At 38.2% G+C, this 21,454-nt stretch overlaps 1 protein-coding gene across 1 annotated transcript in view; it reads left to right on the plus strand.

Moving 5' to 3' along the window:
- SPOCK3 (SPARC (osteonectin), cwcv and kazal like domains proteoglycan 3) overlaps positions 1-21,454 on the plus strand; it is a 158,249-nt gene that overhangs the window by 52,509 nt on the left and 84,286 nt on the right. The window contains exons 2-3 of the mRNA XM_042829762.1: positions 3,464-3,509; positions 17,109-17,223. Coding sequence (XP_042685696.1) covers positions 3,464-3,509; positions 17,109-17,223 — 161 coding nt within the window. The remainder of the gene's footprint in view (positions 1-3,463; positions 3,510-17,108; positions 17,224-21,454) is intronic.

The raw sequence follows: 21,454 nt of genomic DNA on the forward strand, positions 1-21,454 counted from the left end.
CTCCTTGGCAACCTGTTCCAGTGCCTCACCACTCTCTGTGTGAAAAAATTCCTCCTAATATCTAATGTGTATCTCCCTCCCTCTCCCTGCTGGCCGCTCCTTTTGTAATGCAGCCCAGAACACAGTTGGCCTTCGGGCTGCAAGCATGCACTGCTGGCTCATGTCCAGCTTCTCGCCTACCAGGACCCCCAGTCCTTCTCCTCAGGTCTGCTCTCAAGGGTTTTTTCTCCCAGTTTGTATGAAAACCTAAGATAAATCCAAGCAACACATACATTTTTCTTTAAATGTTGTAGCTCTATCATTATGACCCTGACTTAGCATAATGCTTAAAAGTGCATAATTTTTAGACATGGCTATTAGCCCCATGATACATAGCTAATATTAGTGCAGTGTGTATGCTTTAGATAGAGACTTTAATTAATTTCATATAGTTTCAAGAAGAGCACTAAGGATGAATTTTCTATTTAAAATACCTAGCTATCTTTACGTAGGTAACATTGGAAAAGCATTATGGATATTGTGACAAATTTGTGACTTTGTTGCATATTGCTTCAGTACCTTCAGGGCCTTGAATGTGCCCAGGACAAGCCTAGGAAAGTCCCTGAAGATCATAAGATGTTAGATTCTTTCCAGAGAGGTTTCTTTTTGCGTTTATTCAAGGCTCAAGGATTGGCTAGATACTGTCACGCTATTTGCCTTTCACTGCTGTGTATTTGTTCATTCAGTTTTTAATACTAATCTTACATTACAATAATGAAAAATGAGGCTTTGTAAATTCATATTATTCCTTTGATGATACCCTAAAAAGAATATTGAACGTTTCAGTAGTCTCCATTTTATTTACTCAAGGTCAGGAAAGGTTGGAATGTAACAGGACACCACTTTTTCAGTGGGTTAAGAAGCGTTAGGAATATTTGTAAAAGCATCAAACTGTGAAAGTTGTTGAACCTAGTGCCTTACTCAAGAATGAGAGTCAATTGACTATTCTCCCTGTTTATAGAGGTGTGTGAAGGTTTTGTTTTACTGTAGTAAACAAAGTAGTGGACTTCAAGTAATGGGTGATGTGAAAATTTTAAGTCTTCAGGAAAATCAGTGGAGGTATGTGATATTTGTGTGTAGTATATGAAAATAGATTTGTGTTGACATTTAATTCGATGTATTAGGAAGGACCTCAAATTTTCAAGTAGAAGCCATTTTTCTGAAGGCTTGAGTTCTGTCGGTTGATACAGGGCAGAGTGACACACTTGAATGACATGCTTAATTCACTTGTACAATAAAGAAGTGCTTGGATACACATATTGGATTTGTCAAGTTTTCTTTATTACTCTTCATGTTTTTTATTTTATTGTTGCTGAAAATTCTGTAGCAGCAGGAGTAATGGAAAAAGTCGGGGGGGAACAAGTCAGGAAAGTGGGATAACAGGAATAGTATAGAATGCTTTTATAAACAGAAATGTGTCAGGTGGTCTCTTGGTTCTAGAAATATCTGAGATTATGTTTGGGGTTTGTGAATTTGCCTGTAGTATGAAGAAGGTTAACAAGAATTGATTTATTGTCTTTTCCAATACAAAATGAAGGCTAGTAAAAAGGCTAGTAAAATGATCTGAGTGTGTTCCAAACCATGGGTGGAACCTCTGTCCTTTTAGTCTTATGTTCTACTTATGATAACTTTTCAGCTTTCTAATTGCAAGTAATATCTGAATAGGTTAATTTTGGGCAAACGTTACTGCTTTAGCAGAAATGGATGGAGGATCTAGCTCTTTCTGAATAAATCTTACAGTAGCACTCTTTAGTCTAAATAAAGTCTATGAAGAAAAGATGATGAAAATGATGTGTTTTACTGTTTCAATGGCATTTCCATCCTAACTTCTTTCTTTAAGATACACAAAATAAAAATGTCTTCTTATTTCTTCAGTATTCAGCTAGATTGTACGTAGATAACAATTGTAGGAAGAAAACCTTTTCTATGTAGAAAATCCCAATATATTTGATGTGACAGAGAGGGGACTACATGTGGCCATTTTGAGAAAAATGTGAGCTCCAGAGAATAAATGATGAAGTGAAAACAATTATTAGATGCTTTGGAAAAACACAGAAGGAAGGTAACAGGAAACTGAGGATTTTCTGTTCCTACCCGATATTCCTGTATAATGCAATTAAATGTAATGTATGTATTTTAAATTAAGTGAAAAAAAAAATAGAACAGTAGCCAGTGAAGACATTCACAAATTCTTTTTGCAAGAATTGGAAGCTTTACCAATGCGATCTGATTCATGGAGGAGATGCCTCAAAGCTGTTCAAACTACCTCTGTAGTTTATTACTAGAATGAATAAAAGTGGAAAACACTGTCTTAATTGTGATTTCTCCTCATCTCTTCCAGTGTTTTAAACTCATTTTATTCGCAGTATTTATTTACATAGTAATTAAAAAGGCAGTTATCATTGTTCATCTATGCAGCATTGAGTAAAAGAATGCACAAGTATGCACTCATATCTTTGATTCTACTCGGTACTTCCAGATGCTGCTCATTTGTCTCTTTGCGTTTCAAAGGAGGCGTTCCCATAAAAACAGTTTTTACTAATAAAACATAATCAGTGAAAGACAGCTTAGGATGCAACCACTTTTTTTTCCCTCTTTGAAGTAAAATTATTGTCCTACTAAAAACCAAAGAGCTTTTTGTTCCTGTAAATGTGCTTGCTGTTTGATCATTGTTTTGGCTGTGATTATGTGGTTTCGACAACTGTGTGAGCTCACATTATCTCAGTGGTTCTAATTTTTCTAAATTGAGGTTTCTTGGTGATCTTTCAGCCAGTTGGATAAAACTCCTGGATGAAACACTTAAGCGATTCACTGTAGTTAGTGAACTCAAATTTATTCATAAATTCAAATGAGTACAGTCTCACGTAATTAGAAGGATATTTGATGTTTAGGAAAACGATTTGTGGGAAATCGAGTTAATTAGAATTATTTAATGGCAGATTTTACAGTCGAAAACTTTAAAACAATATCTTTCTCAAATTCATTTATGATTGTTTAGAATGTCATTGCATTGAATTAACAGTGACGTTGATGCTTTAGGTTTGAAAAAATAATCATGGAAGATGTAATTAAGATATTCAATATCTCAGTGTACAATAAAGCTACTGTAATAATTTATAAGCAGAACTAGAAACATATATAAGTGCTTTGAGAAATAACTATTTTCAGTGTTAACAAGTAATATTGCTTGTGTAGCCTTTTTACTTGATGAGTACAAATGACCTCTGAAAAACACTGTTTTATTCTATGTGTGTAATTTGTCCCATTATGATGACTGTAATCTTTTCTCATTTGTTTTTCACTGCTTGCCTTTTCTAGGAAGTAGAGGTTGGTATATATCTTGTCTTCTACAATCAAATGACTTTTGGATGTACATGCTGATTTATTATATCTTACTAAATGTAGGTTGTTTCTCCCTCTCCAGGATGATTATTTTCGCACATGGAGTCCGGGTAAACCGTTTGATCAAGGTAAGACTCTGCTACTGTTTTTTTTTTTTGTTTGGTTTAAGATTAAAATACTTAGGTGTTCCTATTCTAGAATAACTCTGAAACTATGAGTTTGTTATCTTCTCACTCTTCAAATGATTGTTATGAAAAGGGACCAGAAGTTGATTTGTAGCCTAAGTGTTTTACATCTATGACTTTTGCAAGCTTTTATTGATTAGAGGCTGAAAGAGGGCAGTAGCAGACTTGCTTAAAGTTTTTCTTATCTAAACCAGTTAATGGGGTTTGGGTCTTGTTTTGTTTTACACATATAATTAAAGCCAGCCACCCCTTGTCTCATGGAGCCCAGGATACTGTTGGCCTTCTGAGATGCAAGAGCACACTGCTGGCTCATGTTCAGTTTTTCATCCACCAGGACCCCCGGGTCCATCTCCCCAGGACTGCTTTCAAAGAGTTCCTTCTCCTAGTCTGTGTATGTATCTGGGATTACTCTGACCCAAGTGCAAAACCTTGCTCTTTGCTATGTTGAATGCCATTAGGTTTACACAGGCCCACCATTTGAGTTTGTTGAGGTCCCTCTGGATGGCATCCCTTCCTTCTAACATGTCAGCTGCACCACTCAGCTTGGTATCACTGGCAGAATTGCTTAGGGTGCACTTGAGACAATTGTCAATGTAATTGATGGAGATGTTGAAGAGCACTGCTCCCGAGACACCCTGGGAGACACCACTCATCACCGGCTGCCATCTGGACATAGTGCCATTCACCACAACCCTCTGTCTACGGGCCTTACAACCTATTCCTTATCCACTGAATAGTCCACCCCTCAGATCTCTATCTCTCCAGTTTGGAGATAAGGATATGGTGGGGGACCATGTAAAGTGCTTTGCACAAGTCCAGGTAGATGATATCGATTGCCTTCCCGGTCACCAGACTGGTCAGGCACGAGTTTCCATTGGTAAAACCATGCTGGCTGTCTCAGATCACCCGTGGTGAGGCTCCCCAGCCTGTAGTTATCTGGATTCTCCTTTCTTGCAAATGGGAATGATGTTACCTTTTTTTTTTGGGGGGGGGGGGGGGGGGGGAACAACTCCACCCAACTGCTGTGACTTTTCAAATACGATGGAGAGCAGCTCTGCCACAACATCAGCCAGCTGCTTTAGGAATCTGGGATGATGCATGTCATCCACACCAATAAACTTGTACACATTCAGTCTCATGAGGCAGTCTCAGACTTGCTCTGCCCTTACAGCAAGGGGGATTTGTTCCCCCAGTTCCAACCTAGAGGCTCAGGGATGTGAGCTTCAGGGACATGAGACATATATGAGAATCCTGGCTGCTAGTGAAGACCAAGGCAAAAAACTCATTTAGTACCTCAACCTTCTCCGTATCTGCCATAGCCAGTTCTCCTTTCTCATTTACCAAAGGAGGTACCAAAGGCTCTCTGCTTCTACTGCCCAATGTACTTATAGAACTCTTTCTTGTTGTTTTTAACATCCCTAGCCAAGTTCACTTCCATCTTCCCCTCGGCTTTCCTAATTCTCTCTCTGCACGTCTGGAAAGCATCCTGTGTTCTCCCCAGGTGGCATGCCCTTGTTCCCATAGTCAGTACAACCCCTTTTTTCCCTCAGCCTGACCAGCAGATCTTTGCCAAGCCCTACTAGTTTTCTGCTTCCCTTGCCTGCTTTCTTATTCAGAGGGGGAGAGTGCTCTCAAAAAGGCATCTGTAAAGAGTGGCCGGCGTTCTTCGTCTCCTTTGTCTCTAAGGACAGCTTCCCAGGAGCTCTCATCCAGCAATTCCTTCAGCAGCCTAAAGTTCACTCTCCCAAAGTTCAGGGTCCTGACCCACTCTTTGCCAGGCCCACGTTTCTTGAGATCACAAACTCAACTAGGACATAGTGGCTGTAGCCTAGGCTGCCTCCAATCTTTATTGCCTTCAGTGATCTCCTCTGCATTAGTGAGTACTAGATCCAGCAGCACTTCACCTCTGGTCAGTCTATCCAGTACTTGAACCAGAAAGTTATCATCCATGGACTCCAGTAATTTCCTGAATTTATTGCAGCTTGCCATATGGTTTTCCCAGTAGATATCTGGATGGTTTAAATCTCCCCATCAGGACAAGTACCTGGGAGTGGGATCCCTCCTGCCGCTGAAGGAAGAAGGCCTTGTCAGCAGGCTCACCTTGATCAGTCCAATCCCTACGTTAGTCCTCTCCCTAATTCTGACCCACAGACGCTCAATCTTTTCCTCACCGTTTTTCACTGAGAGCTCCTCACAATCTATCCACTTGTTTAACACAGAGGGCAACTCCCCCACCTTTCTTACCTAGCCTATCCTTTCTAAAAAGGCAATACTCCCCTAAAAAGGCATACCCTCTACAGTGGTATTCCATTTAAGGGAGTAGTCACACCATGCTTCTATGGTAGCAACCGGATTGTAATTTTCCAAGCACATCATGGTTTCCAACTCATCCTGCTTATTTCCCATGCTGCATGCATTAGTGTAAAGACACTTCAGCTGGGCTTTCTGACATGCTGCCTTTCTAGAGGGCCTTCCCTCAAACTTCTGGGAGGAATCTGAGATTTCCCCCCGCTGCTTCCTAGAGGAGCAAGAGAAGATTTCAGATGGGGGGTTGGCAACATTGCTTCCTCTGAGGAGTCTCTACAAGATCCCACAGGATAGTTCAGAGGTTTTTCCCCATAATCTCCTGGTGTGACAGTAACCCAAGCCTTCGTGTGTCCTGCTCGACTCTCTTCCCCTGTTGGATCTAATATAAAGCCCTGGACTACTCTCTCAACTCTAGTGAGCCTCATTGTATCCCTTTTTCCCTTCTTGTCTTGTCTTAAAGCCTTCTCAATGTGCTCTGTTAGCTCTTAGAGCTAGGATCCATTTCTCTCTTAGAGACGAGTGATGCCTGCCTGCAGCCATTAGACCAGTGCCAAATTGTCCTGTGGTCAAAAAACCCAAAGTTCCTGTGGTGGCACCAGCCTCTCAGCCACTTACTCATTACCTGGGTTTTCCTAGCCTGCTCCATGTCCCTTTAAAACCAAGAAGCCAACAATGAAATCAAAACAACTGAAAAATTTGGAAGCCTTTCTAAAATGAGAAGAACTACAGTTATGATATGTAATAGCAGGTATTGTAAAGAAACGGCGTAGTAGCAAACTGTAAGTACTCTTCGTCCATGTTTAACTAAATCCTAGTAGAAGTGGTCGTAGCATTGCCCAGTAGTGAACAACCATAGTAAGGAAATGAAGCCCAAAGCTGACTTTCCACAAGGTGACTTAGAAAAGGAAGTTAAATTTTGACTGTATGAGAATAAGAGAGTGTTATTACTGCACAGACTTTGCTTGTCAGATCCTAATTGGAGTGGCAGTACTCTTTTGTTGAGATAGTGCCAATATGGTGAGAGAAAATAAAACCTTGGAAATGTATTGTTTGACTTGTTGAATAGTTCTCATCTTTTGTGGTTGGCATATTTCATTTATCTATTTATTTATTTATGTTATTTGTTTGGTAAATTATGACCATGTCTCTTAGAGTAGGACTTCCCACCAGGTTTGTCACTTTGAATTTGTCACTTTAATTGAGGTTTACCATTTGAATACAGCAGGCTTGTTTTGACAGCCTGTGTGGGAGAGGTAAGAGAGGAAGGGAGGACAAGTTTGTGTTATTTGTCACTGCTCTCTGAATTATGGTGATTTTTGTGTGGATTGGTGGAAATTTACAAGTGTTAGTTCAGATCTATGGCAGACTGACAGTGCTGATTTCCCAAACCATAGTTCTTTCTTCGTTGTATGCTAATACATTAGGAAAGTTCTTGATTTTGGTCCTCCGACTCCTCAAAGAAAGATTTGCTTTCACTTGATCAGTGACTTCTTTTCATTGAAGGACATTGATCTCAGAAGCAGGCTTTTCATTTCACTAGAAAGTACCTTAGGGCTTTTTTCTTCTTTGGCTTTTGACAGGGAGGTGTGGTATGTGGATTTGCTTTTTGTGTAAGAACAGTAATAATACTTGGATTAATGATTTAATGGTAGTAATGCTCTTGATCTGAAGATACTGAGTAGAATGCACTGTAAATTTTGCTAGTGATTTATTTAGTTATCACATACCTACTATTTTCTTTTTTTTTTCCCAACTGGCTGCTGGTTTTGCTGAAGATACTGAAGATAGAAGCTTCTACATGCTCAGGCTTGTTACATTACTCTGAGTTATTTGGGAATCCTGATGCTAATGTTTGTAGAATACTTGCCTGAATTGAGCAACAGGCCAACCAGGAGAACACGTTAAGGTTACTTTCTAAACTTCGGTAGCAAAACGCATTGTCTATTGGGTGGTGAATATTTCAAAAGTGTGCCTACAGGTTTCAGATGTCTATTTTCATAGACTTGTTAACTGAAAATTAACACTGAAGAACAAAATGCAAGTGCTGCTTTGTTCTTGTACTGCCTGATTTACAACTGAATAACAAGCAGCGCTAGCTGGGCACTGTTTTTAATACTAATAGGTGTGCCACAATTCTGATATATAAGCAGTTTTGTCTTAATTTTTCAACCTTTTGCAAAAAGATTATCAGGTATTTTTACCTGCCGGCGCAGACCTTTTCAGTTTTAATAACATAATAGTTCTCCCACAGTTTTTGTCAGTGAATTAACCTCAGCAGGAAACGCTTAGCCTGAATTTAGCAATTATACTGAACTGAGCTATATGTTAAAAGATCTGCAGTTTCTCCCACTTTCCTATACTCTGATTGTCACACAGATATTCTTTATGATCAGTGGCTTGTGTGGCGGTGGTGGTTGGTTGTTGGTTATGAGGGTGACATTATGCCCTTGAGTAGAACTGGGAATAGTACTGAAAGATAGAGGGTTTCCCAGTCAGTATCTTGTTGTCCACGTTGTCAGAATTGGCTTCCCTGTACTTTCAGAAGTTATTCTTGGAAACATAACAAAACACATAAAACCAAGTATGCAGTTACTATGTACGTGTTTATATGTCTGAAGCTCTCTCTGTTTAGATGAGAAAAATGACTGTGTGGTGTTTTGTGGGAAGAGTTATACGTATTTTGTAAGTGAGGGAACCTTATGAGTCAGTGGCTTAGGAGTGAATGTAATGTGATGGCTAAAGAAATCATGTCTCTCGGGATTCCCTGTGTTTGCCAATAAAGGAAATACAACAGTGATTCTCGGCACACATCTTCTCTTTGACTTGTGTCGTGAGGTAGGGAGACTGTCATAATGAGAAGTTTTTGTAGTCTACCAATACTCGCTTCTTCCTAAGTATTATTCGAAGGCTGTGCCGTAAGCAAGACTTCACTTGTCTAAAGTTTAAAGTTGACAAAGTTTGAAGTCAAATAAGATCTAACTATAAATTCCGTTTTTCACCTCGAGAACCATGCATGTAGACTTGGGATTTTTCCATCTTTTGAATGGGGCATCATGAGTGCCTGGCTGTGGAGTTGTGTGCTCTGCTGGGGCAGTCTGCAAGCTCTGCAGTTCATGGTACAGAATCTTCACAAGGGGTTTCCCCTTGATTTTGTTACAGCTGTGCCATTTTTTGCTACTCTCCATCAAGTGGGAGTATTCCGTGGGAAAAGTATTCTCCCAAGTGAAAGCTCATGAGTGCAGGGCCTTTTCATTTTTTCAAATGCAAACTTACAGTGAGAGAGTAGAATTGCAATAAAAAACCACGTTGAAACAGGAGCATTAACAACTCCTCTAAAAGTCTGCTGCATCGCAGTTTGAAATAATAATGATAGAGATGATGATACAGGCAGTGTGTCAACGTGTTATGGGCAGACAGGTTCTCTGAGGTTAGAAATAGTTTCCTAACCTTCTCTGTTGGCTTTTGCTTCTTTTCATTGTATTGAGTCAGTATCTGGCTTTTCCGAAGCTTAGCTATAAGTCTGTGAAAGCATTGAATAAGCAGATCTTGAAATTCAAGCTCTGAACTCCAGCTCTGCTTTCTATTTTCTGTGGGGAAAAAAAATGGATTATAGGAACTACTGATGCTTCTACAGATTTTTATTTTTATTTTTTGGCTGCATTAAGTTTTAGCAGTTTTACACAATGAAATTACAAGTCAGATTTAGTAATTGAAAAATCTAGCCTGCAGAAGTATGAATACTTTCAAGCTGCATAAACCCCTGCTGCTCGTATGTAAGAGGGGCAGCGGTGGAATATTCAGCTTTGTATCTGTGTTTTCAAATTGTTACCTGTTAATTTTAAAAGTCATTTGATCTGTTATCTCTCAACCCCACCCTTGTCTTTCAGGCTTTGGTGTAAGTTCTTGGTACTCATGTGCCTCCTTGTCAGAGTCACCACTCATCATACCAATGTCTTCTCATTAATCACTTACTGTGTTCTGCGTCTGTGTTCTTACCCAAAGCAACAGTATACTGGGACCCTTTGCAAATGATATTCAGCCAACATTCATTAATTTGCTACCAATATATTTTTTTAGGAAATAGTGCTTTTTGTGCATACATTCCTAGGTGCTCTGAAAGTAATGCCTCTGTCAGACTGCCCTTCTGCTGCAGCCTGTTACACAGCAACAAAATGGGTCAGAATGTTGGTGGGAAGGTTCAGCCTCTACTGCCATCATCATCTGCCTCTGGTGTCGTGCACCAACATGATAACACAGGAGGCATCATGTTCGGAAAAGCCATCCTAAGCTTTTCTAATATTCTCCTGGACTTCTGGTGTACGGAGTTTTTTGCAAAACTCATCCTTAATCTGATCCCAGATTTCAGTGTTAGTGTGTTATGATGTTGAAAAGGATGCAGTTAAAGGAATCAATACAGTCCTGCGTATGATAATGGAATGGCTGCCGTAACAGCGCTGGGATTCGTTCCTTTATTGTTTGGTATATGTTGAAAGGCGTTCTTACGTTAATCTAAGATGTCAGAATTGTTCAGGTAGACAAATGTGTAATTTTATGGGTATTGATAACTGGTTATTGGAAATAACCAAGTATTCCAGGACCTCTTGCTCTGAAAATGTGCAGTGATACTCAACTTGTGTTGCTGCAAAGTCTAAGTTACCATAAAAGATGGGAAGAATGTTATTAGCTGTATTTCAATCCACCAATACCTTTCCTTAAAACATTATTTGACACTTATCCAAAGAGTACTTGTTCCCACTGAACTCTTTTGATTATACACGTATGCATGTAGATGTGTTTAATTAAGTGTTTCAATTCTGAATCTCATATTTATGTATTTGCATGAGTATAAAAATGTAACACTAGTTTAGAAAATAATTCGGAACAGGTATTATCTTCGAAAACAATGAAAGTATTTTATTAATTGGGTTGCTGCTAAAAGGTGCATTTTGTCCTTACAATTATTTTAGAAACAAGCAGTTAGCAGTTCTTTGGACTACTTGAAGCTTAGTATTTTTAGTAGCTTTACGTATGTTTTATCAAAATAAATAAACCATATTTTCTTCATATTCTGCCCTTACATCAGATAAAAATGAACGTACTGTAGTACATTTCATTTTCAGACTGCAGATATAAGTAGCTTAGAGGCTGTGGTTGTTGAGTAAAGTTGCATACTCATAGACACTGGTTTGTGTGTGTATATATATATTATTTTTTTTTTTTTTAAGTGCAGAGGATGTTTTCCTTTGCTCAATAGAAGTATTTGGTGGGAACAGTGGAGAATTTTCATGTAACGGAGGAAACTTGAAATGACATTTCCATGGAGGATGAAGACCCTGAAGGTTGTTTTGTTTGCAACAACTGTAACATTTCTTACAGACCATTTCGCTGATTAATTTTTGGCTTTTATTGTGTTAGTTTATATTGTTTACCTATTTACAGAAGTATTGTGTATACAGTAGTACAACAGAAAAGATTTTGAAGCGATTTCAGCCAGGTATTTTTAGTTGTGTCTTTACCTTTTAGCTATTTCGTCTACCTAGTTTTGTAGCAATTTGGGTAACCAGGGATATGCAAATGCATGCACACACATCTGTGTAATTCGTGAATACATTTCTGTACAGTGAATTCATTTAGAATCATGTTCAATAAAATTGTTTGATTTAGCTCATTTGCAAGCCCTGGGAAATCATAATGGATTTTAATGGAGATCCATTAGTTGAATACTGTGACAACAATTATGTTGATCTAACTTATTTTGCTATAAAAACTGAAACATCAGCACGTATAGCAAAGTTACTGATGTTTTAAAGCTAGAAATATTCATCCACAACTTTCAAGACAAATTGTCATACTCTCAATTAAATTGTATCACATATCTACTTTTGTCTTAATAATAGATGAGCACAAAATATTTTTAACAGTTTCTCGGTCCTCTGCTTTTTTGAAATTCATAAGGTTCTCCAAAAAAGACAGTGTTCCTTTCTATGAGCCATCATTTTGGTCTGGTGAAGAGTTCCTAATTTCAGGTGTCCCTGCCTGTAGCGGGGAAGTTAGAACTAGGTGATCTTGAAGGTCCCTTCTGACCGAAACCGTTCTGTGATTGAATGGAGTCTGAATTCTTACAGCTGTTTTAAGAAAGGCTACATGATAGATTTTTAGTACCTAACTTGTAACGAGATCTTGCCTTCGATTGCAGTGCCAACTTAGTCCTGTTTTCCTGCCGACCTGCTTTATGTCCTGATGCAGAGTCCATAGTGCCACCAAATCCTGAATAATCATAAAACAAATTTTAAAAGTGTATTATTTACATTTCATCTTAGCACAGCTAAATCAGGCATTCAGGTAACCATTCAGACCCACAAAATGCTTATATGGAAGTGAAAATGTGACAGACGGCTGTGGTGACTTGCTAGAGGGAGAGAGCAGAACTTTCGAACTGGCAGTATATGTTGAAAAGGATATATGGAACTGGATCATTTTATTTGGCAAACCTGCATAACTTCTAGTCTGGTATGCCTCCTCTGAGGAAGATTTGTCTTTTAAAGCCTTTCTTCAGAAAGAGATGCTTCAGAGCGTCTCAGTTCTCAATGCTAAACTGAGCTTAGTGGTATAGAATGCCATAAACAGTAGTGCACCTGAGCATATTCCTGATGAAAGGTTCTACACAGTTGAGCCTGCTTAATCAGGCTGGAGTTTTCCTGAGCACTCTTATGAGAAGATGCTTCTTGAGTGGATGCAACCTTCATACATGCAGACAACTACTTATTGAATCATTTGTTCATGAGCTGAAACTTCTAAAGTATTTGTAACCTCCAGGGGTTCTAATCCAAGCTGTTAATTACTTAACCACCAACAGAAACACCTTCTCTCTACGCTTCTTACTGAAGTTGCACATTCATTGGATCAAATGAAAAAAGTACATAGTAAGATTCTTTGCATTGAAGGTTCAGTGATAGCTGCCCATTCTGCTTTTCACGTTACCTAGTGTGTGATGCGAAGTGCAATCCCAGGAAGAGGAAACAAAAATTGTAGGTTCTTCTTTTCAGACCGTTCCTATCAAGTTACTGAGGAAGACTGTTTCTTATTATTTCCTTAAGTTTATTTATGAATCTGAGACTGTTTATGTCCAGTGGTTCCTCTTCATATGGAAACATGATTACTCTCAAGTATATTGCATATCAAGACTGGGATCTCTCTTGGAGGGTGGCTGCACAGGTGGGCGTCCAGATGGGTCTTGAACACATCTGCAGAGAAGGAGAATCCACAACCTCTCTGGGCAGCCTGTTCCAGTGCTCCATCACCCTCACCTTGAAGAAGTTATTTCACGTATTGGTGCAGATCTTCCTATGCTCTGATTTATGTCTGTTTCACCTTGTCCTGCCCCCACAGACCACCTCTTTTACCAGAAATAAAAGCACTGATTAGGTTTCTTCAAGAATTAGGTAGTTTATCAAAGCAAGTAATATGACTATAAGTTCAGGTGTTCATAAGTAATATGAATAGCTCAGTTGAGGTGTTTGTTTGCTTAGGGTTGTAGCTTAGACATGTGACTAATTATTGGTATTCTAGTTGATTTACAGTTTTCTCCCCTACCTCTTAAACTAGAGGAATTAAATCACTCAGTGGATGCTCAAAATATGTCTTAGGTTTTGGCAGATGTAGTTGATCAAAAAGTGCAGGTTTTTTTTTCCTACCCCTCAGAAATGAATCTAGAACTTTAGAGGGGAAAAGTAGAATTCATATGTGAAAACTCTGCCCTTTAACCTTTCTTCCCTATTTGTTTTTGCCGGGTATGAAAGCTCCATCTGTCTGATTGGAAAATAATGGTCCTTTACTGTGATTTCTACCTCAGAGCTTCTGTCAAGAGGATTACTGTGTTGTCTTGCTTTCACTTGATTTTCTTTTGTATTCCCAGTAAAAATGATCTGGCTAATGTCAGTTTCTGGCAGTGCTAGCTGTAAATTGACTTATAGAACAGATTATGAGCTTTCCTGCATTGCTGTTCCAAATCTGAAAAATAAATAGATCCATTAGTAATAATTGAATCAATTTTTATGAGTATTAATTGCTTCCTCAGGATGTGAGGATAACAAATCCATATCCGTCTGTAAAAAGTCACCAAGCGAGCCTAATTCCATTCCAAATGTGCAAATTATTTTTAATTAATAATGCGAGTTCTTAGAGAAAGATTAGATGATACACATCATTTTTTTATTTAATAATTCTTTTTGTAACCCCTATTTCAATTTTTCTACTTACTGAAATTTAAGTAAGGCTACATTTAGTGTTACGTTAGGGAAATGCATATTAAATATGTGTGTAACATCACAGAATGGTTTGGGTTGGAAGGGCACTTTAAGATCATCTAATTCCAACCCTCCTGCTATAGGCAGGGACCAGGGTGCTCACAGCCCCATCAGCCTGGCCTAAAGAACACATGGCAAGCACTTTTTCTTTTTTTCTGTTTATTAGGAGCTAGATAGAGTTGGGTATTATCAAATTAACAAAGCTAAGGTCAGTCAGACCTGTGTCTTTAAAAATTGGTTGAATCTGACTTCCTTGGAAGTCAGTGCCTATATTAGAGGCACTGATAAATGATGTCTTGTGGGCAGGTTTCCAGTGTGAACATCATACTGTTTTGTAGGTGTCTGTTTTATCAGAAAATGATAGCAGTGTGATTAGTTGCCAATGAAAGACTGCACGCTCAAAGTGGGAGTAATGCCAGCATTTTTGATCAGTGTTTACCAGAAGATGCAGTGAAGAATTAGACTCTATTCTGTATCTTTCTTCAATTAGCTTGTTTGAGTTATAGACTTACATGGTATCAATAATACTTTGCATGGAAACAGGAGTCAGTCAGATATGTCTCTAAGGTGTAAGGAGAGTCTAGTTCCTCCAGAGCATGAAAAGCTTTAAACTGGTATGGGGGGGAGGGGGGAAGGAGGGGGGAGGGAAGAAGAGGGAGGGAGTGAAAGACTTTCACTGTATTATTTATACATCTAGTTGAGGTGTGTGATGGAGTTCTAAAGGTAAAAAGTCATGAAGAAACATTAGAAAAATATGAGGGCTGAAAGCAGTGCCTGTGATTTTATGTTGGCCCACAGCACCAGAGCTGGACGTCGATGTTATGGCCAAAGAGGCTGAATCTCCCCACCAATGTTCCGTTCCTTTTGTTGCTGTGAGACGGATGGCAGCACAGGGGCAGTCTGACAAAATGATGTTTGATGTGGAAGCGTGTATGAGGCAAAGCTGTGTCAATGAATTCTTCCACATGGGGAAAAAAAGGAACACGTTGACATTCATCGGCATTTGCTAAAAGTTTACAGAGACCAAATGTTACTTTCAGCAGCATTAATTTCTCAGCAATCCATGTATGCAGAAATACATTTCTGTTCAAAATGGAACAATGTATAAAAATATACAAAAGGAGAAAGCTAAGGAAAAAAGATTTAAACATTTTAATTATGTATTCTTCAAAATAAAGTATTCATTCTCTGATTATATGTCTGATACAATCTGATATCTGTATGTGTACATATGTATTTCCATAGATGGTAGGAGGATGCTTGTTTTAAAGGACCTGAAGGTGAACTACTTGAACTTGAAGTTACTTACATTTTTCAAATGCAGAATATATGTAGAATGTGGTTCCATGTCCCTGCCAATTGTTGGTAGTGTTCCAGAAATGAATTTGTTTTTAGGATGTGTGTTACCAGACAATCTAGACAACTTCTTGTAATAGAAGTGCTTTCAAAAAAGTAGCTACAATGTATTTGTTTCCTATATTTATTTAACAACATTGGTTGATCTACCAACAAAAAAGTAGCCCTTTCCCTGCAACTGTTACTGGTGTGAAAGCATGAAAGATACTTGGAAACCTATGTTTTTATTTATCAACAAAATTCTAATTACCGTGAGCTGTTACTGGATGCGTATGCCAAGAGGAGCACAACAAAAAATGGAGGTTCCTAGCCATCAGGAAAAAAGAATTAAATGCAAAGACGCCCAAGCCTATGCGCATGTAAAGACACAAATTTGCCCACAGAACGCATTTATCAGATTTACTCTCATAGTTAGCAGTCTTTTAAAAGATAGAAGTAAAATCGTGTTCTGGAAACGCAGAATAGAATTCAGGTGTAACATTCTAGTTGGTGTGCTGTTTACTTGATACAGATTACATTTTAAAGTTTCACTGTCCTGATTTACAACTCTTTACTTGAAACTTAGAAGATGAAATTAGGATCAATGCATGAACTATCTGGATTTGAAACTGTTTTTCTGAATCATCTGGAATAGGTTGCAAATGTTACAGTAATTGGTGATTGCTTTTGGTGACGATTTTTGCTTTTGTTGCCTGGATTTCTGGGATGCTCGTGTCCTGTCACAATTTAATAACAGTCAATGAAATTATCATTTGCTGACAGTGATATTTATCTGTTTTGTTACTAGTTTGAAAGGTACTCATTTAAGAAACCAGGATTATTCACTGGGAACAGCAGGTTGGAGGCCAAGAAAAATGGCTAAGATCTCGCGCCCGTCCTGGTGTGATTGTTCTCTATCTGAAACAATGTGCACTAATGTCATTTTGAGATGAGTTTCATCAAACACACTGAACGTCATAAATGAAGAAATCTTTGTAGAAGGAGACAAATGGGAAGAGGGAATCAGCCTTCTAATGCTGTTTTTGACTGATGCCCAGTGTGGCTTTGGGCCTGCTGCTCGTTCCCCATCTGTACAATGGGAACGTTGCAGATTTTATAAGCACTATGATTGGTGTATGAGGATTATTGTCAGCTCATTAAAAGTGATGTGTGTGCACATGTGTGGCAATTAATAAACCATCAGGATCTACTGAGGATGATAAATGCAAGAGTGTTTTACTTGCAATTGCCTTTGTTACGAATGCTGACCAGGAGAGAGTTGGATGGGGCACTCAGTGTTTTTATAAATAAGTGATGGTGGTAACATGTGAAAGCATACATGAATACACGTGTTTTGTGACGATCCATTTTCCTTGGTAAGGAACTTCACACAACTAACTTTCTTTGACCTTATTATTGAATATCCTGCCTTTTATGCTGATGGAAATCAGAGCCTTTCATTTCGGTGAGCTGTAAAAACAACAGGCCAACCCTCCCCCCATACTTGGTGGGTTTTGTGTGCGGTGTGTTTCTTTTCTTTATTTAAGTGCCTGCTTCTAGGTAATCATTAACAATTTTCTAAAATTGTTTTTAGCTTTAGATCCGGCTAAAGACCCGTGTTTAAAGATGAAATGTAGTCGTCATAAGGTCTGTGTTGCACAGGATCAACAAACTGCTGTTTGCATTAGCCACCGAAGGCTTACACACAGGTAAATACTTCAAAAGTTAATCCTATAGACTTTTTCAGTAGTGTTCATGACTGACTGTAAACCATAAGTATGCTATAATTAGTTATGTAATAACATATAAGCAGTGGATTTTAGAAGTAATTATGCATGCATAATTTGATTAGACTGTTTAATATTTGATTTTTTTAATGGGCCGTTAAGCTGGAGGGTGTACATATTTAAAAAACACAAGCTGATGATCATCTGCATTTAAGCAAATACCAACCATACTAGTACCAAACCAATCTAATGATTGTGATAATGTCCTGCTGCTATGCATTCATCACTGCTTATATGAAACAAGAGGTCTTCAAAGCTGCACGTTATGTGGTGTATCTTTTTTCTTTTAGGCTTCTTTGTTTTCCTTTTTTTTTTCTTTGTTTTTTTTTTCTTTTTCTTGCATTGGATTAATTAAATATAAGGAGCAAACATATGAAAAAGTTATTCAGGATCGGAATGCAGATTTCTTTTATTGCATTGTATTTTATTTTTTGTAGCAAACAATTCCAGGTCCTCTATTTATGTATGTCTCGGTGTGGCAAAATGTTAATGCACTGTTGTGGCTTTATTTGGGGAAGACAATATGTAGGTAGGGGGCATGAAGCTTACTCTTAGTTGAATTGTGAGATTATTGTCTGCTCAAGAGTTGGAGTGAGATTGAATTTTTGACTTGGAGTTGGTCAGTTTGCTGCTCTTCGTTGTGGGAAGCTTAGCATGGTAGAAAGAATAGAGCCCCACTAAACTTCAGTAACATGATTGAGTTCAGGATTTGATAAAGTTTCTTAATCATTAAACGCTGAAAAGGGTAAGAAAAACAGTCTTCTGTAACGTAAAAAGATAATTTCAAGCTTTTTAGAAAGCCAGTACTGTGTAATGAATGATATAGAGAATGTTCTTCCATAGCATCTAGTTACATTTAAATACATCCATCTGTGTCTTTTTAAACAAGCAGAGTAGTACACAGTGAAAGGAAAAGTTTAAACTATCTAGATCTGCAGCTGCAGTTAATTAACAAAACTTTATTTGTAGAGGTTTGCTGTTCATATCAAATAATCTCAGACTACAGCTAATCATTTTGGTTTAATAAAATGTTACATATAAGAAGTTGAAAGAAATATTTTCAGACAAAGGCAGGTACGTTAGTTTCAACTACATATGAACATTTGGCAGTATGTCAGCATTGGTAGTTCAGCATTTCTGGGGCTTTACACACACTGTTGAAAGCAGTGGAAAAGGTGATATCTTAATTTTATGAATACTTGAAGATGTGCCTTTGTTTTAGATGAAATATTAGATGAATGTTACATGAAAAATAGATGAATCTACCCTTCAGATTAGATGAAACTGGATATGATGGTTGAATGAATAGATATATTGACATCTGCCTTCATACCCATATTATTCCTCCCACAGTTCCCGGCACTCATTTTGAAAGGTATCTTAATATCTTAACTGGCAAAGCCTGTCTGAATATAGTACTGGGTGTGTATGGGCACTGCTGAATCACGGCCTGAACCTCTGATTGATCTCCTGAGGCGAGCCGTGAGTCAGCCATAGGAGCACAGGTGAAGGCAATTCAGCTGTGCTGCCTCCTAGGCCTATTTGAGAGCTGGCTACCAGTGGGGAAGGTTCTCTTCTGGAGATCTGCTCTGCTGGTGTTTTGTGAGTGAGCCCAGGATATGGGTAAGCTTCCTATCTGTTCTCTTTTTGTTATCATAATCTGCTTCGTCCAACTCTCTACTTCATTTTGTAATTATGACATCTTAATATTCATTGATTATACAGAGCCGTAACAGGAAACATAGGCTCTGCAGATGGAGTCTTGTAAGCTAGATGAAGCAATTCACCACCTACTTGTCCTGAGCCAGGACACAGATCTACAGGTGTAGATATCTGTCACCACAGGTTATTAAGCTCAAGGAGAAATCAGTTGCTTTGTGCTTTCCTTCTAATGAGGTTTTCTTCCTGCAGTCTTTGACCTTTATGTGGTGTAGTGAGATAAGTGTATGAGCAGCGTATTCACAGGCAGTCTTGTCTGCTGGTCTCTTAGTCTGTTAACTTCTTTAGCCCAAGGTGATACTCCTTCACTAAAACCTATAACTTGCATATTGATTTTCATTGTCTGTTTTTCCAAGTTTTCCCAAAGAACTGGTCTACACAGCTATGTGCTTTGGTAAAATATTAAATGAGAAAACAATGTATCACCAAAGCTATCAGTTTGCATTATCTACTTGTATTAATTTCTGATATATCAGCTGTTTGTGGTTGTTGTTATGTGGTTAAACATTGACCACATTTCATCTCAATTATCTCCCTCTTTCGCTTTCTCCGTGTGTATGTGCTTGTGCTATTCTTCAAAGATTTGGTAATTCCACTATTCTGATTTTTATTTTTTTTCAATTAAGAAGAAAAAAAAAAAAAAAAAAAAAAAGAGGCAGCTGGAGACATCTTCTAGAAAATAATTGAAATATTTTTTATGGATTGTAGAGAACTCTTCAAAAAAAATGAGCCGATTGGATGTACTTAGCTATATTTGTTGTGTAGGTTGTAGATACTCCAAAGATTATTCTCAAGACATCTGCACATGAAAATTAGTTTTAAGCGTGCGAGCTAATGGAGTGGCAAAGGTTATGTTCAAGAGGCAGTCAGTGGAGACTGCATACCTCCAAGACAAATGAAAGATTTATAAGCACCTTTGGGCCTGAGATGTGCTGGTATAGCAGAATATATTACTGTGGAAAGTTATCTAGTTGAAACTCTCTGACTTTCCTATTATTAGAAGCACTGCTTCCAAGCAGCAATGTTACCTTGTTAACTTCATGTATTAAAGTTTTGTCACTCTTTGAGGTAATTACATAGGCAAAGACATCTGCTGTACTCTTGGGATCCATGAATTCATCTCATCAGATTCCGTGGACTTGTGCATTTTCCAGTTCCTTAGGTGGTCTTAAACCTGATCTTCTACAGTGGATAGTTTTTCATTTTTTTCCCCAGTCCCTGCTTTAGCATACTACAGTGTGGCTAGAGCGTTTGCTGGTGAAAACCAAGGCAAAAAAATTTGCTGAGTTCCTCAGCCTTTTCCATGTCCTGACCAGTCAGATCTCCCTTCTGAAGAGGGCTCACCTTCTCCCTGCTCTTCCATTCGTCGCACTGACATTTACTGATAAGCATTTCATGTCGCCCTCCACATCCCTGTCCAGATTTATTTCTACAAAGCTTTCACTTTCCTGGCTGCTTGGACAATTTCTCTGTATTCTCCCCAGGCTACGTGTCCTTGCTTGTGCTCTTCATGCAAACCATCTTTTAGGACGTGCTGAAACTTAGTGTTTCCTCCCCACTCTCTTAGTTGGTGCTACGTGATTTTTTCAGTGAATATTTGTTATGGCTGAGTTAGTGGTGTTAGTCCAGAACCTCTTCAAAAAGTGTCTTTTGAATACACAAGCTTTGGTAAGATCTGGAGATTACCATGGCATTCTGAATTACATGGTTGTGCTGCAAAGTTTGTCCATTTCAGCTGTCGGTTACATTTTTTTCAATGTTTTTATCAGATTTACTGAATTAATAAGGATGTCTTACAGCACTGATTTCTACAAGGTGTTTTAAAAAAGAGAAGTTTGTTTCTTGAAGATGCCTAAGGCGAGATACTTTTCTTTCTGCAGTGCCAGAGTATTCGACTTGTGTGCTGATCCTGTTTAAACTGCCTGAGAAATTTTAGGAGTGATATATATGGGGTGTTGAAAGGCTTTTGTCTGGTAGAGAAGGTTGAACGTTACCTGCTTGACATGACAGTGCTTTTATTGCTACAATATCTCTGAGGGAATGAGGCACTCAGGAGAACACTGAGACCATGTGCCAGACAAATAAGGCTTACTCTTTTTCTGCTGAAGAGTTCTTTTAAATTCCTTATTATTTGATTATTATAAAAGAAAATGTTCTGCTGTATAGTTCTTGCTGTGATGAGCATTTCATCACACAGTGAGTTTTGGGAAAGCTGTTTTTAAATCAAGTGCCAATGTTTTACGTCAAAAATTGCTCCTCTTTACGCTTTATGTAATCTTCACTTATATTTCATTGAGAAGAGGGAAGAATACTTAAAACATATTGTTAAATATTTAATAATCATTTTAATGAAATGCCACAAAAATTAAGTACAGGTATTACAGTTCCATATTTTAACTCATTTGTAAATGAAGTTTAATTATTCTTAATGACA

Source organism: Centrocercus urophasianus, unplaced genomic scaffold (assembly GCF_019232065.1).
Source record: "Centrocercus urophasianus isolate 14NV4802_14NV808 unplaced genomic scaffold, USGS_Curo_1.0 seq_32, whole genome shotgun sequence".
NCBI classification, from domain to species: Eukaryota; Metazoa; Chordata; class Aves; order Galliformes; family Phasianidae; genus Centrocercus; species Centrocercus urophasianus.